General features: G+C 38.8%; 1 protein-coding gene across 4 annotated transcripts in view; it reads right to left on the reverse strand.

Moving 5' to 3' along the window:
* Positions 1 to 5,902: 5,902 nt before the first annotated feature.
* The window catches only part of uvrag (UV radiation resistance associated gene), a 73,414-nt gene continuing 53,042 nt past the window's right edge, over positions 5,903 to 26,274 (reverse strand). For 3 of the 4 annotated variants that reach the window (XM_055148380.1, XM_055148381.1, XM_055148382.1), the window contains exons 14-15: positions 14,547 to 14,638; positions 5,903 to 9,929 (exon numbers count right to left, since the gene is read on the reverse strand). In XM_055148380.1, the coding sequence (XP_055004355.1) occupies positions 9,113 to 9,929; positions 14,547 to 14,638 (909 nt within the window). In that variant the 3' untranslated portion in view covers positions 5,903 to 9,112. Of the gene's footprint in view, positions 9,930 to 13,353; positions 13,511 to 14,546; positions 14,639 to 26,274 lie in introns of those variants that run through there. The other variant, XM_055148383.1, reaches the window with a different exon arrangement.

Here is a 26,274-nt window from a genome sequence, read left to right on the forward strand (position 1 = left end):
CTTGTCTGACCAGCCAGTCCCGTCTACAAAATGTAGAAGGGACTGGAACTGGACCATAGAGCGTAAAAAACCTCCATCCAAACTTGAGACGGTCCAACCACAGACACTAATTGGTAGCACATGTCTCTCAAAGGCAGAAGATATCTCCTCAGAATTTTTTTTAAACTGAAATAAGCAATAGTTTGGTGCTTTGATTTTTTTATTCTTTATGTGGTCAATTTTTACGTGTAAGCAGCATGTTTGTTTTTGACATGAATGGAGCATCTGATTAGTTAATTCATCTGTCAATCACACCCTCTGAAACCCAAGAGACAGCATATAGCTCCAGATCCACACACCTTTGTGAAGTTTGATCAAAACATGTGATTCTGCTGGTCAGGTAATCTTAAAAACACAATTTCTTGAGAGGGAATTCTGCCACTGAGCATATCAAATTGGCCATAACTGCTTGTACACCTGTCACGATATTTACTATATTGATTAATCGTTCTGAAAACTGGAACAATATATTTTGGAACTCATTAGTTATTGTGTGTACATTTTCTTTGTAAATGTGGAGAGATTTGGAGTATTTTTGCTGTAATACAGTAAGATTTGAGCTATAGGATTGAATATCTAACTTCTATAGTTTATGTTTGATTCAGTCTGCTATTTATCTGTTGCAGCTCAGACTTTTTAATGATGCTGTCTATTTAAAAATGGTTTCCTGGGATTATCCTGCATTATTGTTAGTGTGTCAGTGGCATAAAATAGTTCCAATATTATCATTTATCACAGTATATCTCTGTAGCAATATAATGCGTTTCAATTTTTGTTATCGTGATCGGCCCATGTGCTTGTTAATTCCGTCGGATCTCGGAAGCTAAGCAAGTTTGGGCCTGGTTAGTACTTGGGTGGAAGATTATTCAACAGTCATCGTGTCCTTGGGTAAGACGCGTCACCCACACTGCCTAGTATGAATGTGGAGTGTGTGTGTGTGTTGGTGGTGGTGATCGGAGATTGGCAGCCTCTCTTCCATCTGTCTACCCCAGGGCAGCTGTGACCACAATAGTAGCTTCGCACCACTGAGTGTAGAGTGAATGAATAATGCTCTGTAAAGCACAATGTGTGTCTTGAAAGGCTCTGTATAACCCCAATGAATTATTATTATTAAGTTAGAGTGCTTTATTATAACCATATGCAGGTTTAATCTTAGTCATATATACTGACTTGAGTACCTTTTTAGGCCCGATTTCCTCACAAACCTACTGTTTCAATTGAATGTAGGTCGCCTTCGTCTCACTGTTGATTTATGATGTGGAGGCATTAAATAGAGCTGCCTTCCTAAAGCTGTAGGTGCTTTCAGACACCTGATAGTCATTACCCCTGACACCGGTGTAATCTAACCATGACATACGCAGTGCTTTTGTCCAACATTTGTTCACACATTTCTAAAAATAAATCTACATAGACATCGGCAGGGGACAAGGCAGTGACAGAAGCACAGACAATGTAAAAGTGGCAGTTGAGACGATTGACAAGACTATTGGGTGTCATCATTGGGTGTCACTGTTGTGTGTTTATGGGTGCTTGTGGTTTTGACCTGTGTCTGGCGTCAGGCGATCCAGCTGGTGTGGAGATGTTGATAGACCGAGGCTGCTCTGCTCCTCTTGTTTACCCTATCCACAGTTTCACTATTCGTCTAAAGCTATTATTAAACAGCCAGAGTTAATGAGTGCAGTAATGTGAGGATAACGACAAGTCTGATATACAGAGAGTCACTGTGGTGTTAAGCCAAAGGGCTGGGCCTCCATAGCAGCAGTGCAGGTCTGGCCCATGTATTGTATGTATAGAGCACATATGTGAGGTGCCTGTGATGATGTACAGTCCTTCGGTAATACATCTCTGCTCCGGTGAACTCTTTAAACCCAGAAAAATAAAGATGTCTAACAGAGAGACAGGAGACAAGCTTGCTCAAATCCATACCCTACAGTCCATGTTCAGTTTGCAGTGAAGAGTTAAAAGGTGCACTATGTAACATTTCTGGTTTCATTACCTGTTTGTCTCTCTGCCTGACCAGCCAGTCCCTTCTACATGCTGTTCGAATCCAGAAGCGACAGGAACTGTACAACAGAGGGTGAAAATCCTCAGTCCAAACTTGGGTCAATCCAGCCACAGCTGTTAATTTGTAGCACATGTCCCTCAAATGCAGAACACATCTCCTCTCCAAAATTCTTGTACTATTAAGCAACACAATAAATAACTTCTTTTACCTGAGATAAGTAATAGTTTGGTGCTTCGATTGGTGATTCTGCAAAAATCCACGCTGTTTATGTTGTTGTCATGTGTCTCTCTCATTGGTCAATCACGCCCTCTGAAAACATACAAAATACAATCTGGGCTTGGCTTTCCACTGATCTGACTGTAACTTGACTTAGTGGTGTCATTTGGTTACATCTCCATGGAGACAAGCAGGTGGCAAATCCTCAACCTGAAAAATGACATAGTGCACCTTTAATATAGTCGCCCTACTACACTGGTGCACATGTACACAAAGGATACAGTCATGATGAAATGTGCTGATGAGGAAAGTCTGTGAATATGACACAGCGCAGTGATTGTCACATGTAATCATTTCAAAGTGTGGAGATGTTAGCCATGGCGACGAACTGCTATAGTAGATATAATGTGTACTAAATAGAATTACTGTATATGCAGTAAACCTATTAGTTAAACAGACAGCGCGTTGGAAAGGATTTTTGTGCTCAAATATAGTATTCAGTAAGTATGGTCTGTCAACAAGTAAATAATAAAATTGGTACAAGTCAAGTTAAAGGTGCATTACATAACATTTCTGCTGGAGAGTCTGCCACCTGCTAGTCTCCTTGGGGATATTGTTGCTTTGCTTGAAATGTTCCACAGTATAACATTAAAACAGGGGTCTCCAACCTGTAGCTCAGGAGCTACTGGTAGCTCGCCACTCTCTTCCTAGTAGCTCGCCAAGGTATTTCTGAATAACACATATTGTCCTGAATAAGTAAAATTTGATGAATTAAATGCCTATTACCATTGTATCAATCTGATGCCTAAATTTGTGCACTAATAAATGAATAATGGTTTATGTTTTATAGGTATCTAAGTGTATGTCATTTAAGGCTCACATGGGTCTTAAATATACATCATTTCTTGCGATGGCTAAAAATAGTAGCTCTCTGGCATTTTTGTTTTGTAAAAGTTGCTAACCGGAGGAAAAAGGTTGGAGATGCCTGCATTAAAAAAATCTACCTCCATGGAGACATCAACGGGCCAAATTACAGTAAGAATGTATGCAGTTTTGAGCTATAAAAATAACTGAATAAATGCAAAAGAGATTAGTTTAATATGATACTGTAGAATATTTCAGGCAAATCACTAAAACCTCCATGGAGACGAGCAAAGGACAAAACCTACACCAAAAAGTCACATACATAGGCAGGTCACGATAAGAAATTTTGAAGTATGATACTACTGAAGTGAATACAGATGATATATGATAATATTGAAACTAATTTTATCACTGACACAAAAAGAATAGCAGATTTAAACCACAAAAAACATTCTAAATCTACAATATTGTTATAAAAACATGAGCTTCAATAGATAATTAGGAGAATGAAACACTATAGTACTTTGCCATCTGTAATGATTCATAGAGGTTATTTATTCAACCTTTCACAGCTTAAATCTTATTATTGCTCCAAAAAAGTCCCAAAAGTACCTACGCTAAATATTGATGCCAAAAAATATTGTTCCAGCTTTCATATATTGGGTCAATAAAGTAATTATCATGACAGGTCTACACATACACGCACCTTTAAATTCAGTAAAATCCGGCAAGCCAAAGGATAAGATATACGAGATGTTACAAGCTTCTAAAATGCAATACTTTCCACTTAAGGGACATGGAAGAAGCCTCTTTAAGCTTCAGCCAGGGACATGCTTTTGGACACAGTCTGAAAAGTTTGGTGTGGGAATGCTCAAAGATGTTCCAGGTAGATATAAAACATAAGTCTGAGACACATTTGGCTTTTCTCTTTTGTCCTTAAACGACTTCTGATATGAAATATGTTGTAATTAAGCACAAATGTATCAGACCTGCCCAAGATAAACTTCCCGGTGTCATCTTAACCAGATATGTCACAAACAACAAATCTGTAATTAGATAAACTCATGTTCATTTTTATATCTACAGACTTTTATAACGTATTTGGAAATGTAGTTTAATAATTCTATAACTGGGTCACTGCATTGATGCTACAGTGTAAAATATATTTAGCTTAGTCCTATATTAATTGAAATTGAGTCTTGTGAGCTTTAAGACATGTTATAATGTTGTTACCTCATCAAAAACATACCTGGAGTTGTGTTTTGTTTCATTCATACATTTTTGAGTAATTAATATTAGTCTGTCTCCATCCCCAAAGCTCAAAATGCTCTGTTCCACTTTGTGATGTCATGTGGTGGTAGTTTTAAAGTTAACAGCTCCTTTTACCTTTAGTTCATTAGACATTGGCAATTCCAGGTTATCCAAATGATTCTAGTGAAGGTGTATGGAGTCCAAAAACACAGTGGAGCACTTCCTGGATTACCACGTGACATCACAAAGTGGAAGTGTTTTCTGTTTGAGAGATGAACTCACAGTAAATATGCAGAGTTTAAGTGTTAAACATATGTGAAAGAAACAAAACACAACTCAAAATTTTTTATTTTTTTTCTCATGAGGAAACATCATAATATCTTAGATCAGAAAATAGTGTCATGTGTCCTTTAAAGAAGTCAAAGTATCAATAAGAACCTTCAAATCCTTAAAGGGACAGTCCAGAATTTTGGACATTAGCTCACTAGGAAATGAGGTCCTGAGTGTTGGAGACGTGTGGAGACACTTTAAAAAAAAAAAAAATTCCATCCAGTCCTTGTATTTGCTGAGGTCGCTGGTGCTAGACTAGCGCATGTCAATGGCCATAGTTATCCTGCCACTAAAAAACAGTCTTACCCACTTCACAAAACACCTGAAGCAAATCTATTATCACGCCAGACTGACGATGAAAACGTCTGTGTCGAATAATTCTAGAAGTAAAACCAACCTTGCATTTGAAGGATTTATGTCTGAGCAGCAGCAGCGAGTTTCCTGATAGAAAGGTTGGCAGTGGCGGACTGATCTCGCCAAGCACAGAGGTCTCCAACCTTTTTCCTCTGCTGGGCTACCTTTAGAAAATGAAAATGCCAGAGAGCTACTCATTTTAGCAGTCACAGGAAATTGAGAAAGTAGAAGAGCTATGGCAAGCTTTAGACTGTACAGTTAAGATGCAATTTATTAGTGCACAAGTTAGGCATCAAAATTACACAGTTACAGTGAAAAATAATCAGATTTTAGTTATTAAGCGCAATACACATAATTCTGAAATCCTTTAGCAAGCTACTTGGAAGGAAGTGGAGAACTACTGGTTAGAGACCCCTGACCTAGCACCTATCTTACCGGCAAAGTAAAATTCCACTGCTGCTGAGAAAATAGTCCCTCAACATGCGACGATTCATGCGATGCAAGGTTAGTTTTATTTCAAACATTATTCTGTCGATACAGAGTTTCACATCGATAGTCTGGTGTAATTATAGATTTGCTTTGGGTGTTTTGTGGAGTGGGTAAGACTGTTTTTAGTGGCAGGATAACTATGGCCATTGACATGCACTAGTCTAGCACCAACGACCTCTGCAAATACAAGGACTAGATGGAATATTTTAAAAAGTGTCTCCACACGTCTCCAACACTCTGGCTCTCTAGGAAATGAGGTCCTATGTCCAAAATTCCAGACTGTTCCAGAATAAAAATCGAGTGCCTGTTTAAAAAGCAAACACAGGAGACCGTATTTAAACAGGGCTACGTACATTCATGCCATTGGACAGTCTTTAATAAGAAAAGAAACCTCCATACAAAAGTATATTTACATGGTCAACTGTTGGCATCAGTTTATGGAAATGATGCAACCGCAGCAGAGATGTGAGAGGCGGACTGGTCTATCCCTGGTCCATCGCTGTCATGGCAACTGATGCTACACAGCCGTCAGCATCGAGAGCGCCCCCTGGAGTTTACATTAGCAGTCTGAAACATTGTGCGATATGAATCTTCTTTAAAACTCAAGCTCATGGTTATTCTGAAATATAAATAATGCATAAATCCACCAGTGCAAGAAAGCATTTGTTACACGGAAGTTACTGATGTGGGCTTCAAGACAACACAGCCTGAGTGACAGTTCAACAGAAGAGAATTACAACATTTAATTGGTCTAATACAATGATAATCAACATTGAGGTTTACAACGCTGGACTACCTTAAAATTTAAAACAATAAAACAACATGGAGATGAATCATACATTGCACAGTAGCCCTGCCGTGTGCTCATATAATCCTCGCCTTACCACCTTAAGAACAAAGTGTATGGAGGAAAAAAGGTGTGTCACAGTAAAGGGGCTCTCTGATTGGCTGAATCGACCACCTCGCTCTACGGCAGCAACCTGGAAGTCGAGGTCATTGGTGGGATTCATCAAAGCCCTACTGTAATGAGAAGGTCCTGCATGCTAGAACTAGGCCTGTCACATTAATCACTACATTGACTTATTGTTCAATTAATATTAAGTAGAACAGTCATTTTTTTGGAGGGGGGCAGTATTTCTCTAGTACGTTTTACAGTATTTGCAATAGAAGGAAACGTTTTGTTATTTTTATATACTAAAATTTGAGCTGTAGAGGGTTGACGAACTTCTATGACTCATTATAGATACAAATTAGAGTTCACCTCGCTCCCCCTGGACACTGCTTTTTATCATTTGCGGCTTTTATCGAAAGTCAAACCTCATACACGCTATTATTTCATCATGCCTGGACTACTGTAACGCATTTTATTACGCTATCTCACAAAACACACTTTACAAAACTCTGCAGCACGATTTCTAATAGGAACCAAAAGGAAAGAGCACATTATCCCAGTCCTTGCGTCTTTGCACTGGTTTCCTGTTAATTTTAGAATTGATTTTGAGATTTTATTGTTTGTTTTTTTAAAGCTTTGAAGGAACTGGCCCCACAGTATGTCTCAGACCTCGTCCAAATTTACACCCCCGCATGCGCTCTGAGGTCCGAGGTCCAGCTCCAGCTCATGATGCCTAAGACCAGACTTAAAACCAGAGGGGTCAGGGTCTTCTCTGTGGTCGGCCCTAAGCTCTGGAACGATCTGCCCTTTCATGTCTGAACAACCCCCACAGTGGAGTGTTTTAAATCTCATCTTAAGACCCACTTTTACTCTCTGCCTTTTAACACCGCATGAGTTGTAAGATGATCTGTGTCTTTTATTTATTTTTAATGTATTTTATTGGCTTTATTTATTTATTGCTATTCTATCATTTTTGCTCTTATTTTATTTTACTGGTTTTATTATTTTAAGACTAGTATGATTAAATCGGAGCAATAATTTTATCATTTTATTATCATATTATTGTTATTATTATTATTATTATGCATTTGTGCAGCACTTTGGAAACTGTTTGTGAAATGTGCTACAGAAATAAAGTGGATTTGCTGACCCTATATGACCAGTCCTTCTGTTAAACTGCACTGAGACCTTAGACTGATATGCGCAGAAGAAATGTTGCTGAAGCAAAACTTGAATTTCCCTCGGGATCAATAAATTATCTCTCTTTGTTATTCCTAAAGAGTTTGTTTATTTATTTAATGCAATTTGTACATTTCGAACAGTTGCTTTTGATAACCCCACTTTAGTGTTATTGCGTCAACAGCAAACATTAGTTTTAATATTATTGTTTATCGATTATATATTCTTGAGTAATATATCGTACTTCCAAAAGTTTTATCGTGACAGGCCTAGTAAACACACACACACACATCACGTCAAGTTCAGTCACTCTTTCACACCATGAGTGAAACAGCACAGCTCAAGTACTGGGACAGCAGGCATGGGCAAGAGTGGGCACATTAAACTGATATCTCCTCACGTACAGCTACACTGACTCAGTAGGGCTGCAGCTCACCATTGTTTTAATAGTCAATTAGCCAAAGATTACTATTTTTTTATTAGCTGACTAGTTAAATTATTATTTCTTTTGTACAATGAAATTGATTTTTAGCCAAATGGTTGAAAGGCTGAAATGTGGTGACTGAACGTTTCCAGATACAAGTAATGACAAATTTCATTAATAGTGAAAATAAGAAATAGTTTTGTTCCTTTCTGACATTGTGACTTGGAGATGCACTGTGTAACTTTTCTGGTACAGGGCCCACCACCTGCTTTTTGTCATGGGGAAGTGATTGTTTTGCCTGGAATGTTCCACAGTACAGTAATAAACTTGACTATTTCGCATTTATTCCATTACAGATGCTTTTTTATTGATTAAAAAGCCATTCTTCTTACAGTACACTGAAAAACCTGACTCCATAGAGCTGACCTGTATCTGTATCTTGCACTCTTGGTCTTGGTCTCTGAGGAAGACCGCTAGTGAGCAGTCGAAACTGTCAGGTATCTTCATAGGGATAGATAAGTTTAAAGTTTTGCTGTGGAACATTGCAGGCAAAACAATAACAGCTCCATGGAGACAAGTAGTTGGCGGACCCTCCACAAGAAAAGTTCCACCTTTAATAGTATAGTAAAAGGTCGTTTGGCGTGTCTAAGAGTCTGTTAAGTCCAGCCAACAATTACGAAGATGAAAATACATTTATTTGAATAGTCAAAGATTATTCCGTGCAGCCCTATGATTCAGAGAGTTTAAGATTCTGGAAAACAGGTTTGAGAACCTGAATTACATTGACTGAAGTTTGGTACTGCATTGAAGGTTTGCATACAAAGTGCTACTCTTTTATTGGAACTTCACTGTTAAGCTAGACTACCATAGATAAAAAATTAATCTCTGGCAACAATCTTTAAAATTCATAATTCATAATTCACATCAGCTTACTGTCCCAATACTTGCACTTACATTTATTAAAAGATTACAATGGAAATGTTAATAGTAAGTGCAAATTGGTCGAATAAGTTCCAGAAGAGCTCCTATGTATTCTGCCCACTGTCCACACTGCCATATGGTCTCAGCTTCACTTATCAGAGTTTTTCCGTGGTCTCCTAAAGCTGGACATGTTCTCATTGAGAGCATAGATACGCCTCGAGAACTCCTCAAAACCGGCTACATCCAGCTCCCCTAACACCTGATCATCGCACTCCACGGCGACGGCGTGGTCGACGGGGATACTGCTGTACTCTTCCTCCAGCTGGGCCTGCTCCTCCAGTCCCAAAGCCAACCCTGTGGCCTCTGTGCCTATGATCTCCTCCGCTTGTTCCACTGAGCAATGCAGCTCTGGTATGGGACCCAGCGTAGCCTGTCCTACTACAAGTGAACCGTTCATGGTCCCTGAATTCTGAGTAGACGAGCTTGCTTTGTCCTCTACTACATCCACAGATTCAGAGGAGGTTGGTTTGGTTGAGATGCTAGGTGGGCGTGTCTCCTCTTCTTCAATCTCTTTTTCAACACCTTTCCCCTCCTCTTCTGGTATCTCCTGTGATTCCTCTATCTTAGCTTCTTCCTTAGACTCCATTTCTCCCTCCTGGTTACCCTGCGTGGGCTTGCCAAGGTTTAGGGAGGCCATGCTGTCATCAAGGGAGGGGTGGTGCTTGGGAGAGGGCGATGGAGGTGCCGGAGCAGGTGGGTGTGGTTGAGGTGGTTCTATGCCCATGGCAGTGTTGTAGCTGGGAGGGGGGGTGGGTTTGGCCTTCTGCTGGTCAGCTTCAGAAGTGCTGCGCTTTCTGTGGCTGCGGTCGGGAGAGCTGGTGTGGCTGGGGAACCCCAACTCTGAGCCCAGACCAATACTGAGGCTGGACTTTGGGACGGACATGGAACTGGAGACATGTCTGTCACTGTAAAGGACAAGAAAGAACAAGTATAAGGAGAAATATTAAGCAACAAACTTAAATTATTAGTAGTATTCTCTAATTCAGTGGTTCTCAAACTGAGGTACCACTGGTTGTACACAGGCTCTTTCAGGTGGTTCCTCTACAGTTCAAATATTTGCTGAATTTAAGAGTCAAATTAATCACAATGTCCTCCTTTAAGTTACGCCTTATTTATAACTGGATTGAGAAAAAAAAAAAAAAGCTTGATCTTGACACCTCCACCGCCCTTAAAGCACAGTTTCTTTTCCCCGATGGAAAGAAGAGACAGCTGCAACTCTTTGTAAATCACTGCACCTGACAACATCCACAAAATATTTGTGCTGCCTTTGAGACTCCGCTCACTGACTGCTGAGTGCAACAGCGCAGCAGGCGTCTGCCCAACTATGTCAGACATTTTTGCCCATAACAGATAACAGACTTGCAATACAGGACCCCGCTCCACCCCATTTCGAGTCATAAATTCATTTAAATGGGGGCCTCACCGCCTCATCCAATAGCCAAAACCATGTGTAATTCAGCACTCTGCCATCTCAGCAGCAGAGGCACTGTTCCTCTGAGGTCAAAGGTTAAGAAGGACCTCCCTGTACCCTCTGGGGCTCTCCATGTCAGTTAGCACCTGAAGACAAATCTCCACTTGATGAGTTAAGCGTGCAGGATAGCAGACGTCTGAGTACATTTTCCCTTGGATGGTCTTACATAAGCTGTACAAACTACTTCAACACATTAGTCAAAGTCATAGACAGTTTAAATTTATGACAGCAAATCAGGTTTGAGAACTTTTAGAATAGTGTCCTGCTTATAACTCAACGCAAAGGGCATTAAAGTAAATAAGAACCATACATGATTGAGGTACAGTATATTGTTCTAATGGTAACAACTTAAAAACAAATACAAGACCTTGTGTCCAAAGTATACATAGTATAATATACACCGATAGGGGATTCCAGTTGTAAACAGTGTGTGGTCACTTAAGGTCAAGGTTAACAAAACAAGTGAAACCACCTGATTATGAGCACGTGTCCTTTTACCAGAGCCTTTATTAGCTCAAGTGAATGTGAAGAATGACATTAGCTAACTCCACAGTGAAGAGCACACGAGCCATTACACATAATGAACATGAGGAAAGGTTTCTCCTGAAGGAACCTTTGGGATAAAGTTTCTCGAATAGACTGCTCATTCTGTTTGGGTTTTATCCTCATAAACGGTTATTTTAAATGTAGGTAAAAAAGTTCACTCACTCCACAAAATCATCCTGCAACGATACACATCGATACAGCGCATAGATCACTTATGTCTTAGACTCAAATCTAAGTTCCAGGGTAGATACAATATTCATTATGCTTCATGGTCAATCAATCTAAAACTAAAACTGTAAACTGTAAAGACATGGTTTTAAACGTGCACCAACATATATCCATTATGTTAATATGCAATAAGTACGACTAGTGCTTCTTGGTGGAACTAATACAAATATGTGTGGCGCTGTTTTAACTGTGAGGGGCTTTTGGAGCACATGGCTCTGGTTTGAGTGGTACTGCAGCCCCACATACCTCAGTGATGTGAAAAAGGCCTGTGCAGTGAGGTTACCTCCATTTACCCACGTATGTCTTTAGGTTTCACTGGGCCCCAGTCTCCGGTGTGCTCCTGACAGCAGCTCCTCTGCACACTGTAAAAACTACTGGGAGACCGCTGCCTAAATCATCAAGCAGAGAGGCTGACATCCTGCAGCAGAAATAGCCCTTACTCCTCCACAGCCTTTCAATGCTATCTCCTTCCACCACTGATGTCAAAGATGGCATATTTCAGGCACACTTAGGAATTCAGAGGGCCAAACCTTTTCTCCATTCATTCACACACAAACCTACAGCACGCTTCAGCTCCAACCCAAATGTTATGAAGAAGAGGCACCACTTGAAGGCCAAAACTAATATGAACAGATAAGAGCTGGACGTTTGATGTGGGCCGGGACAATCCCTGTGGAACTACTTAGGCTAATATGTAAAAAAAAAAAGTCAACATGCCCAACAGCCGAAAAAGAGTGATGTCAATTTTATTTCCGAGTGTGGACTTTGAAGATGCAGCATCACCAGAAGGACGGGAGGGATTGTCACTTAAATTAGGCAATGCTTTTTTCTTTAGAAATGCCCTCTGTAAAACAACAACACTCAAATTAACAGCACTATGAGATAAAACTGTTGTAGATCTAATACTTTAAATCTACAAGCAGCAGGACTATAGTCAGTGAACCTCATCAGATTCTTGAGTGAATGTAGAGACCATTTGTTGAATGCTTTTACATTCATCTTAAGACTGAACTGTCTATAGGGATTTGGTTTCTAGTACCACCTCTGGCTCCTGGTCACTAATACAGATACCATATAATGAAAGCGCTTTTTCTTCTGTCATAGTCCTATGCATCACGTAAATTTAAACAGAGCACAGTTAAAGCTGATTTATTATGCAACTGAGTTTTTTGAGCCTTCAAGCATATTAATGCTGTTTCCCCTCACCATTTACTCACCCCAAGTTCTATCTGGAGACATTCGTGCATGTTTAATTGCTTATTTTCAAGACAAAATATTGCAGATAAATCCCCATTTTTACCGCCACCGGCATACATCCACTGCTCTGTAGCTTCTTAATCGATTATACGCATAGAGTTTGGCATGTGTGTCGTGTAGTCATTTAGGTACAAATCAAAAAAATATGTTACTTGCTACTGTGGAGTGCAGCTATCCATGGGAGTTGCCGACTTCTTGTTGTGATAACACAGAAGTCGGACTTGTTCCTTTTATTAGGTAATTTTAGATGAATATTGTGATTTAAAAAGTGCAAAATATAACATAATGATCCATGGGTGTCATAGATTATATCTATGTAGCAGACACAAGCACAATAAGTCTTCTTTAAGTAAAATCATTTTCTTCTCTGGATCACTGTCATAGTTATAAATGTGTGCCTCTGTGTGGGTCTAGGTGGGTGAGAAAAGGCTTTCACAGTCTGATGCAGACAGACTGTGTTCTGTATGGAAGCAGGGGGTGTCATTGATTATCTAAGGGATGATTATGTCCATCTGGCATACTGCAATTTTATACATCATATATTTTTACAGGGAGAAGGTCAGTCCCAATACTGGAAAGCTAGAGCTGACTCCATATTCTCAACCATAAGTTAACCAACTTACATACACAATATATGTATGTTTGTGATTTGTTTCATTCATTCATTAGGTTAAGTTTACTTTTAAAATTTAGTTAAGTTTAGTTTTTAAAATGAGTCACATAAAAAGGAGAAACTATACAAATACCATGAATTTACATATTTATTTTGGCACTTTTCAGCGCTCTGTAGACCATCATTTTTGAATACACACACACAGACACATGCACACACGCACCCCCATACGCATACACACACATATACACATGGCTTAAGGGCTCGCAGGTCGTACTTTGATCTCCTCCATCTTTTGCTCTTCCACTCCTCATTATGGGATAGTCTGTGCGGAGAGCCGATTTGTGAGGCTGAGCTTTTCAAGGTTTTTCCTTTCAAAACAAAAGATTATTCAATTAATGTGGGAAATAAACATTTTCCCCTTTGCTAACTCTGAACAAGACGAGGAGATCAAAGCGAGAGCTGCACAAGGGTCAGTCACAAGGCATGGACACACAGATGGTCCAGACACATCTCTGTAGTAATGGTCAGTAACAATGAAGGTCAAATATTATTAGCCTCTAGTGTTGTCACAATACTAACATTTCAAACTCGATTTTGATACTAAGGAATAGACTTGATACTCAGTACTGATTCTGATACCCTGATGATGATTAGAAAAACACTCTTTATTTAGGTTTCGACAACAGAATGTAATTTACAACATTAAATTGTAGTACTTTCATTTATATTCTGGTCTGGTCTTATATTTACATAATTCCTCAGTAGTATTTGTGCTCTTATACTTGTTCTGATCATTCTAAAGCTATTCAGGAAAGGTTCATTTCGATTCTGTGAATGTGACTTTTTTAGTATTAATACTTTCTCAAATGAGTATGAGTAATAGATACAGATACAGCAGGATCTTGAGACTAACACGGATGTAATGATATCGAAATCTCTCAATACGATATTTTCACGATATGCATCTCACAGTACAATATTTATTGGAATATTTTTGTGGAGGCTAACAGAATTGTGAATATGCTACTTTTTCCTTTTAAAAAGATTGAAAAGCCTTTGGTACTGAAGATTTTAAAGTGCTTTGTTATGCAGAGTTCTTTGTTCATATAGTCTGCACTGAAAAACCAAAGGCTCATGATCTATGTAGTTCCCTCTGTTTTTTTAGCATTAACAATGAATTTAAGCAAAAAGACTTGCATTTGGACATATTGTGATGGCTCATAATATTATTGAGACTTTTGAAGATATGATATCATGATATTTCTGTTATTGTTACATCACTAAAAATGGGACATTAAACTCAATTTGGCCCAAAAAATGACATCTATCCTGTTTTATTGGTACTTTATTCAGTAAAGGACGGTTTAACTTCTCAACAGCGCATGTACACAATCTGTCTCTCACCATCGGACCATCAGGCCGTGCTCCAGGAAGGTCTTCAGGTTGGGCAGAGTCTGTTGAAGGTCTGGTGTGGTGAGTCCATGTTGATATCTCAGCTGCAACAGACGAGAGAGACACAGTTTTATTAACCCACCGCACCGCTCTGCGTGTGACCGTGTGGTGGAAGACATCTCCAAGTTTGGATGTCGTCTGAGAAGGAGAAATACCACCAACGTAACCGGCCTGAGGTCTGAATTCTTTCCCCATGATCTATTTTCACACTCCCTATTGGACAATTACTCTTTCAGACACATCCTACCCTGATAACAGCCTCATATGTTAAGAGCGTGGAAAGACAAGGTATGAGATGCTATAGTGGCTAGACAAAGCTAAACACACCAGGATGTAACAGGACTAAAAAACTGTTAGAAACCCTGTAACATTTGCCCCTCCTTGCTGAACCCACTTCTAAATTTGGCATCCATGTTCCTTCCCTCTCCCACAGTGCTCTAATTCATGATGATAGAATCAAATCCACTGGAAAAAATCCACACAGCCACCTTTAAACTCCGGGACAGATGCCAGGAATAGCTTCAGATTAGCACTGTCACATAGGCCTGGAGAGTTTGCTTAAAGTGCATGACAAGTTTTCATATTTATTTTTTTTTTAATTTTCCTTTGTTTGGATGGATTCTAGCACCTGTGGTAAATATTTATCATAGTTTTACACCAGTTAAGTGGCAATTTGTGAAGAAATATTGAAAACACTGAGTTCTTAAGAGGAATCCTTCTATCTATGTCATCCAAAATACAGGTACAATAAAAAAAATAAAAAAATTAGTCTTATATAGCACTTTTCCAGATGCTCAAAGTCGCTTTACAATTTGGTGCATTATTCATTCACTCCACACTCGGTGGTGGTAAACTACTATTATAGCCACAGCTGTCCCGGGGCAAACTGACGGAAGCGAGGCTGCCAAACTGCACCACAGGCCCTTCCGACCACCAACATCACTCATGCACACACAACATTCATACTAGGCAATGTGGGTGAAGTGTCTTGCAATCCCAACTAAGGACACAACAACAGTTTTTACCACTGGCGCCCACTCACTGCAGCACCTGATTTTCCCAGCGGTCTCCCATCCAAGTCCTAACCAGACCTGGCCCTGCTTAGCTCCTGAGGTCTGACGAGATCAGGCTTTGACAAGGAGGTCTGGCATAAATGAACGTTTTTGGAATAGTGAAAACTGGGTAAAATCTTTAGCAAAATCCAGCTGAGTGAACAGCAGAGAAGCGTCACCCTACACATCCAGCGTTTATCTGCAGGCAGCACCCGTTCACATCTGGTTTATCTCCACGAAGCCCTGGCAACACCTCGTACTACAAATACTCTGGGAGAAGAGATGAGGCGGACATGACCCCAGCCTATCAGTCACCTGCACTCACACCATTATAAAGACATAATGGATCGTTGGCATGTTCATAAAAAGTATTAGAGACTTACACATGTTTAAACATAAAGGTCAAAGGTCAGGCAGCCATTTTGTCTTCTTGTAGGTTTGTATAACAGTTAAGGAGAGAGACAGATTAGACGCGGCGTATGATCCAAGACTACGATGTTTCTTTGCCAATGTTCACAGCAGTGTAAGTATGACTGTGGACGTGAGGATTTATTACATTTTAAAAACAAGCTCCTGCATTGGCCTTGTGTAGTACTATTGCTCTGTTAACGTTTTCCAAAATTTGTTCTGAAATGCAAACACTGAAAAGTAGTTACAAAAACACAAATTTTATTTGACACGAATGTGAAAATCTGCAACAGGAGTCGATTTTGGTATTAAAAGGGCCCATATTACACTATTTTCTGGTCTGTTAAAATGTTTTTTTTCCATCACAAACATAACTGGAGTTGTGTTTTGTTTTATTTCCACAGTGAAAACACACAAATCATGCATATTTAGGCTGACTTCTCTCAAACAGAAGACACTCTGTTCCACCTTGTGATGTCATGCGGTAAAACAGGAAGTGCTCCACTGTTCTTTAATTCTACACACCTTCACTAGAATCATTTGGATGATTTCAGCCCTGGAATTGCGAATCTTTACTGAACAAAAGGTAAAATGTGGCTGGTAACCTGAAAACTACCACTTCATGACATCACAAGGTGGAACAGAGCATTTTGAGCTGTGGAGATGCAGACAGAGTAATAAAAAGGGTTACTCAAACATGTGTGTATGAAACAAAACACAACTCCAGGTCTGTTTTTGAGCGGTAACAGCATTCTAACTCGGCTTAAAGCTCACAGGAGTAAATTTTGTTCAATATAGGACCTTTAAAAATTGTTTATCATTTGTATAAAGCTAGTCTCAACCTCAACAGCAATCACCTATTTTACAAATGTGGTAACATAACTTTTAGGGGTTTCCACTTTTAATAAAATGAATTCAATGGGTGACTCTCTAAATTAGGGGCCACCTTCTTAACAGTAGACCAGTGACATGAGTTGTAGAGCTGTGAAATGAATAATAATTTAATAAAATCAAGATTCAGTCAGCTCTATTCATCAATAACATGATTAGCTCTTTTAAATTGAGAGCTCTACGGCCAGTCGTGTCTGTAAAACCCAGACCTACATCTTGAGTAAAACTGCTTTCCAAGACTATTTTTAGTGTATAAGAGGAAGGCTTTAACACAAGAGAGATGCCTCAGCCAGTGAAGGGAGCTAAACTTGTGTGAACATAGAAATTCATTCAGGTCTGACAGAAAACCTCAGGCTCTGACCAGATGACGGTGATGTGCTGTCCGCAGAGCTGGTCTAACGGAACTGGCTTTGACTCCACAGGCCAAGATCAATATCAGCAGCACCCATGGCATACATGAGAGCGACTCTAAGAAAAGAAAGGCTCTACCTCATGGAAATCAGGCTTAAATTAGGACTGCACCATGTGAAAAAGAGATGCAATATTCAATAACCATGCTAAGTATTGCATTAACGATATTATTGCAATATTTTACAGTTCAGTTAAGTTCCTTCTCAAGCCCACTTGTTCAGACAAACCTATTCCGCATCCCCTTTGCAAATGTAACTTTATTTTTTACATTTTAACATGATGTATTTTACTATATTTTACTGTTATTTTCTATACTGCTTTCTTATATTTTGTATTTTGAAATGTTGTACAATTATCCCGAGTGTCTTGAAAGTCTAAACCAAGACCAACTCCAAAATTATTAATTAAATCTGTCTTTTTATTGATTTTACTTTAAAAATAATAATAATAATAATGAAATTAAAATAAAATTGAGAGCTTTGTGTTGCTATATATTCATTTTGTTATGACACTAATTATTGTGTCAGAAAAATTGTAATGTTGATATTTTTGCAGCATATTGTGAAGTTCTAACATACATGACAAATGAGTAGATGAGTAGAATTATATGTACACAATGTATGCTTTCTTTGATACGCAGATAAATAATAAAATAACAAGATTGCAGGGCTTTTTCTGAGCATTTTCTCACCCTGAGGTCTGAAGTGTGTGGAATAATAAAAAATGTAGGTGTAAGTCAAATTATCCTCAGTCTGTGTGTCTGAGGGCTGGAGTATGTGTGAGACAAAGAAAGAATTCACATGCTTTTGCACATGCTTTTACACATATCTTACCAAGTGTGGAGTAGCTCATAGAAACTCAGTAAGGTGAAGACAGGCCCTGATGGCTGAGGTCATTCACTGGCTTAGAGCACACTTCTTTATTAATGAAGAATGCGTTTGAGAAAGATGCTCTGGGGTAGAAGTCTGGAAAAATGGCTGAAAATTATTTGGTTGTTTGTTGGGATTGAAATGGATGTTTAGATCAAAAATGACTCATTTATAGAAAGGTAGTAATTTTTTACATGTGTTAAAGCAACATCATAACATTTTCTGAAGGTAGCATGTGACCTGCATGATTCCATGGAAACAAAGTTAAAACGTAGTATGGAACATTTTCCATGGAGATAGATATATTTTTATGACATAAAGTAAAATATTATAGCCAAAAGGAACAACACCTCCATGGTTTTTCCAATGTTTTTCAAATGTTTTCAGTGTGATAAAAACATGATTTTATTTTTGTCTAAAAGGTAACATACACAAACATTCACACAAACAGTGGCTCCCTCTTTTCTGCATCACTTGAGGAAAACCAAAAACTAAACCACAACACTACCCACGCCAGTGCATCTTTCCCACAATGAGGGAAAAATTTAGCTCCATAAAATGCTTCTTTATAAAAGAAAAATGGTTAAAAATCACAATTCTGACACTGCAATGTTACTTGTGAGAAAGGATCATTTTTTATTTGTATTTCACATTTTTGTCACCTGCCCAACACTGCACGTTCCCATGTTCTGTGTAATTGTAGTACTCGTGTTGTTATTTTTGTGGTAAATCAAGTTGAATACTGCTAAAACCGCTTGGGAGAGACAACATCTGACCCAAAGTCCAGCGGCTAGACTATCAATATTCATAACCTGGTCTGGCCCTCCCTGATGGAAGCCGCATTCACTTGCACTATGTGAATATAGTATGTGTTACTCATGGCCTCAGTCCTGGGAAGCCATATATTCTTGGCCGCCGCCTGTCAAAATGTTCAAACATGAATTCACCCCTTTCTTCTCAGCTTGTTTAAACCAAATAGAAAAATATTAGTGACCCCACAGTGTCTTGTGGAGGAAAAATAGAACAGGAACGCTATGAGGGGGAAAACGTGCAAGGAAACTTAACGAGTGTGATTTCCAAAAGTGGGCGCCATGAAAGTGTTGGATGTCAGCTGAGACAAACAGTGCAGAGGGGAAGATTTAGATTCTGGTCTGTAAACCTAAACTGTTCCTGTGGAGTATGTGGCAATTCCCATGAGACAGACACGCTGCAACTAACAAACACTACGTGTTGATTATTTCTAACTTTCAGATGACATCAACATCATCATAGGCCAATATTATTTAAAGGTCCTCTATTATCCAAAATTGACTCTTGTGAACTTTAAGCCATGTTAGAAAATTGTTAGCTCATCAAAGACATGTCTAGTGTTTGATTAATAGTCTGTCTATATCTCCAAAACTCAAAATGGTCTGTTCCATCTTGTGATGTCATTAACGGGTAGTTTTCAAGTTATCTACCTTTAACCATTTCCTCAGTAGAAATTCTTGGCTGAAATGATCCAAATGGTTCCAGTGAAGGTGTATGGAGTTTAAAAACACAGTGGAGCACTTCCTGTATTACCACATGACATCACAAGGTTGGAACAGAGTTGTTTTCTGTGAAAAGAACGCAGACTAAATATGCAGGGTTTGTTTGTTAAAAATTAATGAAATAAATGAAGCAAAACACAACTCCAGATATGTGTCTGATGAGTAAACAACATTGTAACATAGATCAGAAAATGCTGTAATATGGGCCCTTTAATACAGATGGAAGACAGCTGAAAGTAAAGTTTTTAAAATGCTGATGTTTCATTTTAATGCAACAAAGCTCTTGGGTCTAGTCAATAGAAGACATGATCATGTTCAACATTTGTGAATTTAACTTCTGAATATTACCTAGTAATCTACGTAATCAATATGGATCTGGCCCATCTGAGAGCATGACATCATCACATTCAAGAATCTGAAAGTCATTAACAGTTGCATAGAAAAGGAAAGCTGAAATAATCAGCATCAGAAATAATCCAGGATGTTTTTATAAGAGCAGTAGTCATTTAGTCAATTTTTTTTATTGGTCGCCTGAACTTTGGATAATAGGGATTTCTATGCACAGCAGCAGAAAGAAGAAAGCATGGAGTGAGTCAGCTAGAGTTTCGGGGGTGAAATGTAAATTTAATCTGCCTTTACACATTAGACGATGGTATAGTACTCATCTGTATAATAGTAGTTTTTATGCCAAATAATTAACCTAGCAAGACTGTAGCTGAACTGTGAACAGCCTTTAATTGAATCATTGGACGTCGTACACATTAACTTGATTTTGACTTGTAACCAATGAAATTTTAAATGACCGCAGGAAGAATATAGTTGACGCGGTACACTGCAGATACTAATGTGGATCTCAATAAAAAAGTAATTTTGAGAGCTTTCGCCAGAGGCTCTCCTCACTGTTTTATTTAATCAATTAATTTATTCTCTACACAGGGCAAATCTTTAGTTGACCAATCATTTCTTTATTCGTTTAGAGCCCTAATTTCCATGTCAACAGCTTGGGAGAGGGTCACACAAATCGCTGAAGCATTGTCCACTTGAGATCACTTGTCATTCCTGGTTTCCCTTTCAGACAGTGTGGTGATGAATGCAGCTCTGCTCCCTGTGCGTGTGTGCGTGTGCTGGAGCGGCCCACGGGGTTCTTTGTAATGGGGCTAACCAGATCGTGGTGAGAAATTCCCTGAGCGCATTGACGAGGGCTGTAAGGTGAGAGGCGCGGGCTGCAGGGGAGGGGAGAGGGGGAGGGCATCCGGCTTTCACATGATGATGACATCCTGAAATGGATCAGGCCAGAGCTGCTCTCACTGCTCACACCTCTGTGTCTGGACACTCCCTCATCTCTCTGTGCCTCCTGGACAATGGGATTCTCCTGTGTGCGTACAGTGGCCAATCAGCTGCTAGGACCGTGGGGGACCATTTTAGAAGAAATTCTATTGGATAATACTAATAGATAATTGTGCTATCTTAAATTTCGATTAAATTTCGGTATGTTGTGCAGCCCTATTCATCACTTTAACACCTATGACAATGTAATATCGGGATTCCCACTCTTTTTCACTGACAAAATTTCAAAACTTTTCCATGACTTTTCATGACCTACAGTGAATTTTCCATGACTTTATGGCACCTACACTTGTAGAAATGATCATACTTTTAGGGCTAAATATGAAATATTAACCCTATCCAGTCACCTTATGGTTTGGTATTATCGTTTTTTAACATTCAAAAAAATGTCAGTGCATTTATTGTCTTCTCTTTTAAACAAAAGGCGCATACATTTGGAAATAATAGCTTAATGATAATGTAACAGAACATTATAGATGTGTGAAAGAGACAACAAAATAAAATAAAAAATTCCAAAACTTTCATTGAATTAACAAAATTCCATGACTTTTCAAGGCCTAGAAAATTACATTTTCTAGCTCAAATTTTGATTCAGTTTCGGTATATATTATCCTATTCATCACTTTAACACCCATGATAATGTAATATCTATTGACATTTTGCAGCTGATGTCATCAACTTTCCCTGAGAGTGTGATGCTAACTGTAAGCACTGCTCTCTCTGAGGCTTGTTAGACTTTAATCTGACCAGAAAACTGACTTAGTTGGAATTACAATAGGTGAGATGATTTGTGCCGTTAAACAATATTACAGTCACAAACTAGACAGCATTAGACCATGACTCTTATTGATCACAGGTAACACATGTATTGTGTTGAGTTTTACAGGCTGTTTTTGACAATGTTGCCAATCTATGCATTGTGTCGCCATGACAACTGATGAACTTTCCGCTAGACACTTTCACATACAACACCTCAAGCGTGATGTCACTGCAAAGTATCAATAACACGACACATGTTCCAGGAGCAAATCTGTTTACAGTACACGCTATCCGTCATTTGGATGCAACAAGACCTGCTTGTTTGCCCGGGGCTCTGTGTCGTGGCTAACTCTAGCTTGTGCCTGCAGTATTACCATTCCCCTGCATTTGTCAGTACCAATCACTCTCAGATAGGAAAGGCTAATGTGGGCGGGCTGTGGGGACATTTTGAGCCTGATTGCTGTTGATTGTGGTGTGGGACGGAGCAGGGAGGGTGGGCCAGGTAACAAGACAAGCCTCCCCTCTGAGTCTTTTATGAAGTGAGCTCAGCATAAGTAGACATCACTACAGCTCAACCATCCCGGAGTCCTAGCTTTGTTTGACAGGTGAGCCCCCATCTTAAAACAGAGATGTGCAGCGGAGCAAATCGGGGACGCAGGATATTTTCATCAAACAGCTTGCGTTTTCTATGTCAAAAGGTTATAGCAGTGTTCTTCTCAGAATCTGGGCTCATCTCATGCATGTCCAAACCACATGACAATTATCCTGTGATTAATCATGACTTGGGGTTAGTCCGCTGGCGTAAAAATAGAAATGTGTACTCTGTAGCGTACACAGGCCACACATGGGCCCCCGGAGAGATAATCAAGGGCTCATTAGGCTCTATGATAGTTTGGTTTCAACAGTTAACTAGGTGCATGTAATTTGCTTTAAAGGGCCCATATTACACTATTTTTTGATCAATGCCATAATGTTACCTCATCACAAACATACCTGAAGTTGTGTTTTGTTTCATTCACACATTTAACACGGAAATCCTGCATATTTAGAAGTTCTTCTCTCAAACAGAAAACACTCCACGCTGAGATGTCATGTGGTAATTCAGGAAGTGCTTCACCGTGTTTTTATAATCCATACATCTTCACAAGAATCATTTGGATAGTTTCAGCTCTAGACTTGCCAATCTGAACTGAGCAAACGATATACCTATTAACTTGAAAACTACTACTTGACATCACAAAGTGGAACAGAGCACTTTGAGCTTTGGAGATGTAGACATAATAATTACTCAAACATGTGTGAATGAAACAAAACACTCCAGATATGTTTTTGAGGAGGTAACGACATTATAATATGGCTTAAAGCTATGAGTCAAGAATCAATTTTGTGTAATATAAGACCTTTAACTACAAACTCTGGAGACCAGCACCAATTTTATGTATTACCTTTACTGAATCGTGGCACACTTTGTGAAAATATTATCATATTATTTTATTATAACATTCAGAATAAAATATATTACTTCTTTTATCTGAGATAAACAATAGCTTGGGAGCTTAGATGGTTAATTCTGTAAAAATCTGTGCTTTTTCTTGGTCCTTTATGTTTGTTTTTTTTCTCCTAAGATAAAAAGTAAACCTCCATGTTTGTTTTTGATGTAAACGGGGCATGCGTCCACTGATTGGTTAACCCGCTTGTCAATTATGCCCTGTGAAATCGAGGAAACATCTACTTGTCTTTGTAAAGTTATGTCAAAGCATGTGGTTCTGATAGTGTGAATTACTTCACTCAAATTAATTTTTTTTTCCAAGCCATACCAGGCAATCTCTAAAGACAGATTTTTTCGTGGGACACTTGTTGAGAATAAAGAAACTATATTATACTAGCACAAAATAATTAACTCTTGAACACTATAGTGCTGCATAATTTATTGCAATTTAATCTAATTTAATTTAGAGATAAACCGATACACATATATCGGTTGACAAATATTTGGGATTTTAGCACACTGGCAATTGGCTTTAAAATTACAGCACTGTCTGATGTTTTGTTTTCGTCGATCTGCTGCCTGAAAAATAAGCACCAAGCTTTATTTTAACAACTTTAGTGGAAGAGATAATTGCTGAAAACATGACCCCACCGCTCTCAAAGGTTTGGGGTAAAAAGGGCTGTGGGTGAGTTTGTAGAAAATTTTAATTTCAAAATTTGAGAAAATAATCAAAGTCGGCTCTCAATATTGCCCCCAAAAAATATTGGCAGAGCTTATCAGCCATCAGCTGCTTTGGATTCTAAACAATTGTTATCGGTATCAGTATTTGCCAAAAAATCTATTACATTTTTTTTCCAAAATTGTGAAGCCCTAGAATACAACATGTCACACACAATATCTCATTCTTTATTATTAAATTGTTAGGACATATATTTCACTTTTTCTGGAGTATACTGTAAGAAAAATCGGTTATATGGGGTTAGACACATTGTATGCACAGAAGTAATTGCGTTATTTGTTTATACTGATCAAGAACGTATGTCGGCCATTTTGGGAAATATTAGTTTCCATTGCCAAGTGAAACAAACAATTCTAATGAAATGAAAAATGCAGTTGGCTCTTGTGAACAGCCTCGGGGCATCTCTGTCCTCTGTAAACCGCATGAAAACCACACATCAATACAAAGGTCAGGCTCTGTCCACAACTTCAGCCAAGACCATTGCAAGACCCTTCACACACGCCAGAATCGCCCACAGCACACCATTAAGCTTTCATTTTGTTGAATACACACATTTTTGTTTGTCCCCATTACGGCGATTTGTAGTTCACACAGTGGCATCTATCAGCTTTTTAAATTACTGTTTACAAATCTGCAAGCTCAATAAAAGTTTTGTGTTTTTTTGATAGACTTCACTGTTCGCTAGCCAATGAGGACGTTGTTGCCAATAATTCAAAATTGGTTGCAGTTTCACTAAATAAACATCTCCCATACTCTGATATAGAGCACACGTTTGAATGTTATATTTACATCCACTGGCATCCTCTGTGATCTTCTGTTATGACTGCTCCGTAAACAGCTTAGCTCATCCAACAGTCTACAGCAGTGTCTTCTGTAGCCAATGTACAAATTCAGCCAGAGTGCAGGGATTTCTTGTTTATGGCACAATAATTATGTCTATAACACAATAAAACAGACCAGCACTGGGCCACACTATGAAATGATAACCGCTCATTAGCAAGTCACGATAACTACAGTTCCTTTGTTTTTCAGCCAATAGGACATTTTACCAGAAACAACTCCATTTTGTGGGTTACATCACATGCTTCATACTAACACTAGTTCACCGCAATGTCATGTATCCGGTATACAATGTTGTCAAATTAATAATGTAATGTGGCGTAATGGTCTGCAATCCAGAAAATTTGTCAACCTCTCGCTGGAAATCATAACCGTGAGCTTTGCAACAATTAGCCCAAATAAAGTATGACAAATTCTCCCCAAACGTGATTATTTACATGGATGAGATAAAACAGCAACATCAAGTTACATAAATGTCAGGAAACAGTTGAAAAAACAAAGACAAAGGCTCCAACTTTGCCATGGCGGTGAGGAATTTGAAAAAAATGTCATTGAGCTTAAACAGGGATTGTTGCAAGTAAACATTTGGGGAAAACAAAAATTTCCTGGATTTGTGATCATGATTGTGATCAGAATCAAACCTCCAGAAAAGTAGATTTTAAACATAGGATTAGGGTGTACGTTTGTGAAACTAAAAGTGGTTTATGTACAAAATAAATGGTAAAGTTTGCCAGATGACCGCATTATTGTGATTATGAGATCAAACATATAGACTCATCCGGGATCGGGACTGACATGTTTAGAATTGCTGCACACAGCCTAGTACTGATATAAACATTCAATCCCGTTCGTTTTAATAGGACAGCTAAATAAAAACATACATTTTGAAGTTTGTAGACATCACAGACAAATGGTTGTTGTTTATGTTCGTTCCATTTGCCAAGGAGTAATACTAGTCAATATCTAACTTCCAGCTCCAGTTTCTAAAGTTCACAAAGGCAGGATTTGTGGCGTTTAAAGCTCATATTTTACTGCCAAACTGTAGTGGCCCGCTATATTTGTGATGCATTATTTTCCAGCATAAAGTTAGATTTAAGAATTTTTTATTATGTGGTCATTAGTTTGTATGCTAATTTGAGAGCTAAGTGCTAATGTAACACCAGTCGTTCCCAAAGTCAGTAGAGCTGTGCCCCCCCTATTTAGCCGAGGATTGCACAGGAGCCTCCAATAATAATGCATACTTAATTCAAAATGGAGGAGCCACAGGAGACCCAGCTGGTGTCTCCCAACATCCAGGACTTGTCAAACTCTGACGAAAGAAGTCTAGTCCAGGAACTGCTACC

This window comes from Boleophthalmus pectinirostris, unplaced genomic scaffold (genome assembly GCF_026225935.1).
Source record: "Boleophthalmus pectinirostris isolate CB_2022bp ecotype Guang Dong unplaced genomic scaffold, ASM2622593v1 HiC_scaffold_12, whole genome shotgun sequence".
Classification (NCBI taxonomy): Eukaryota; Metazoa; Chordata; class Actinopteri; order Gobiiformes; family Gobiidae; genus Boleophthalmus; species Boleophthalmus pectinirostris.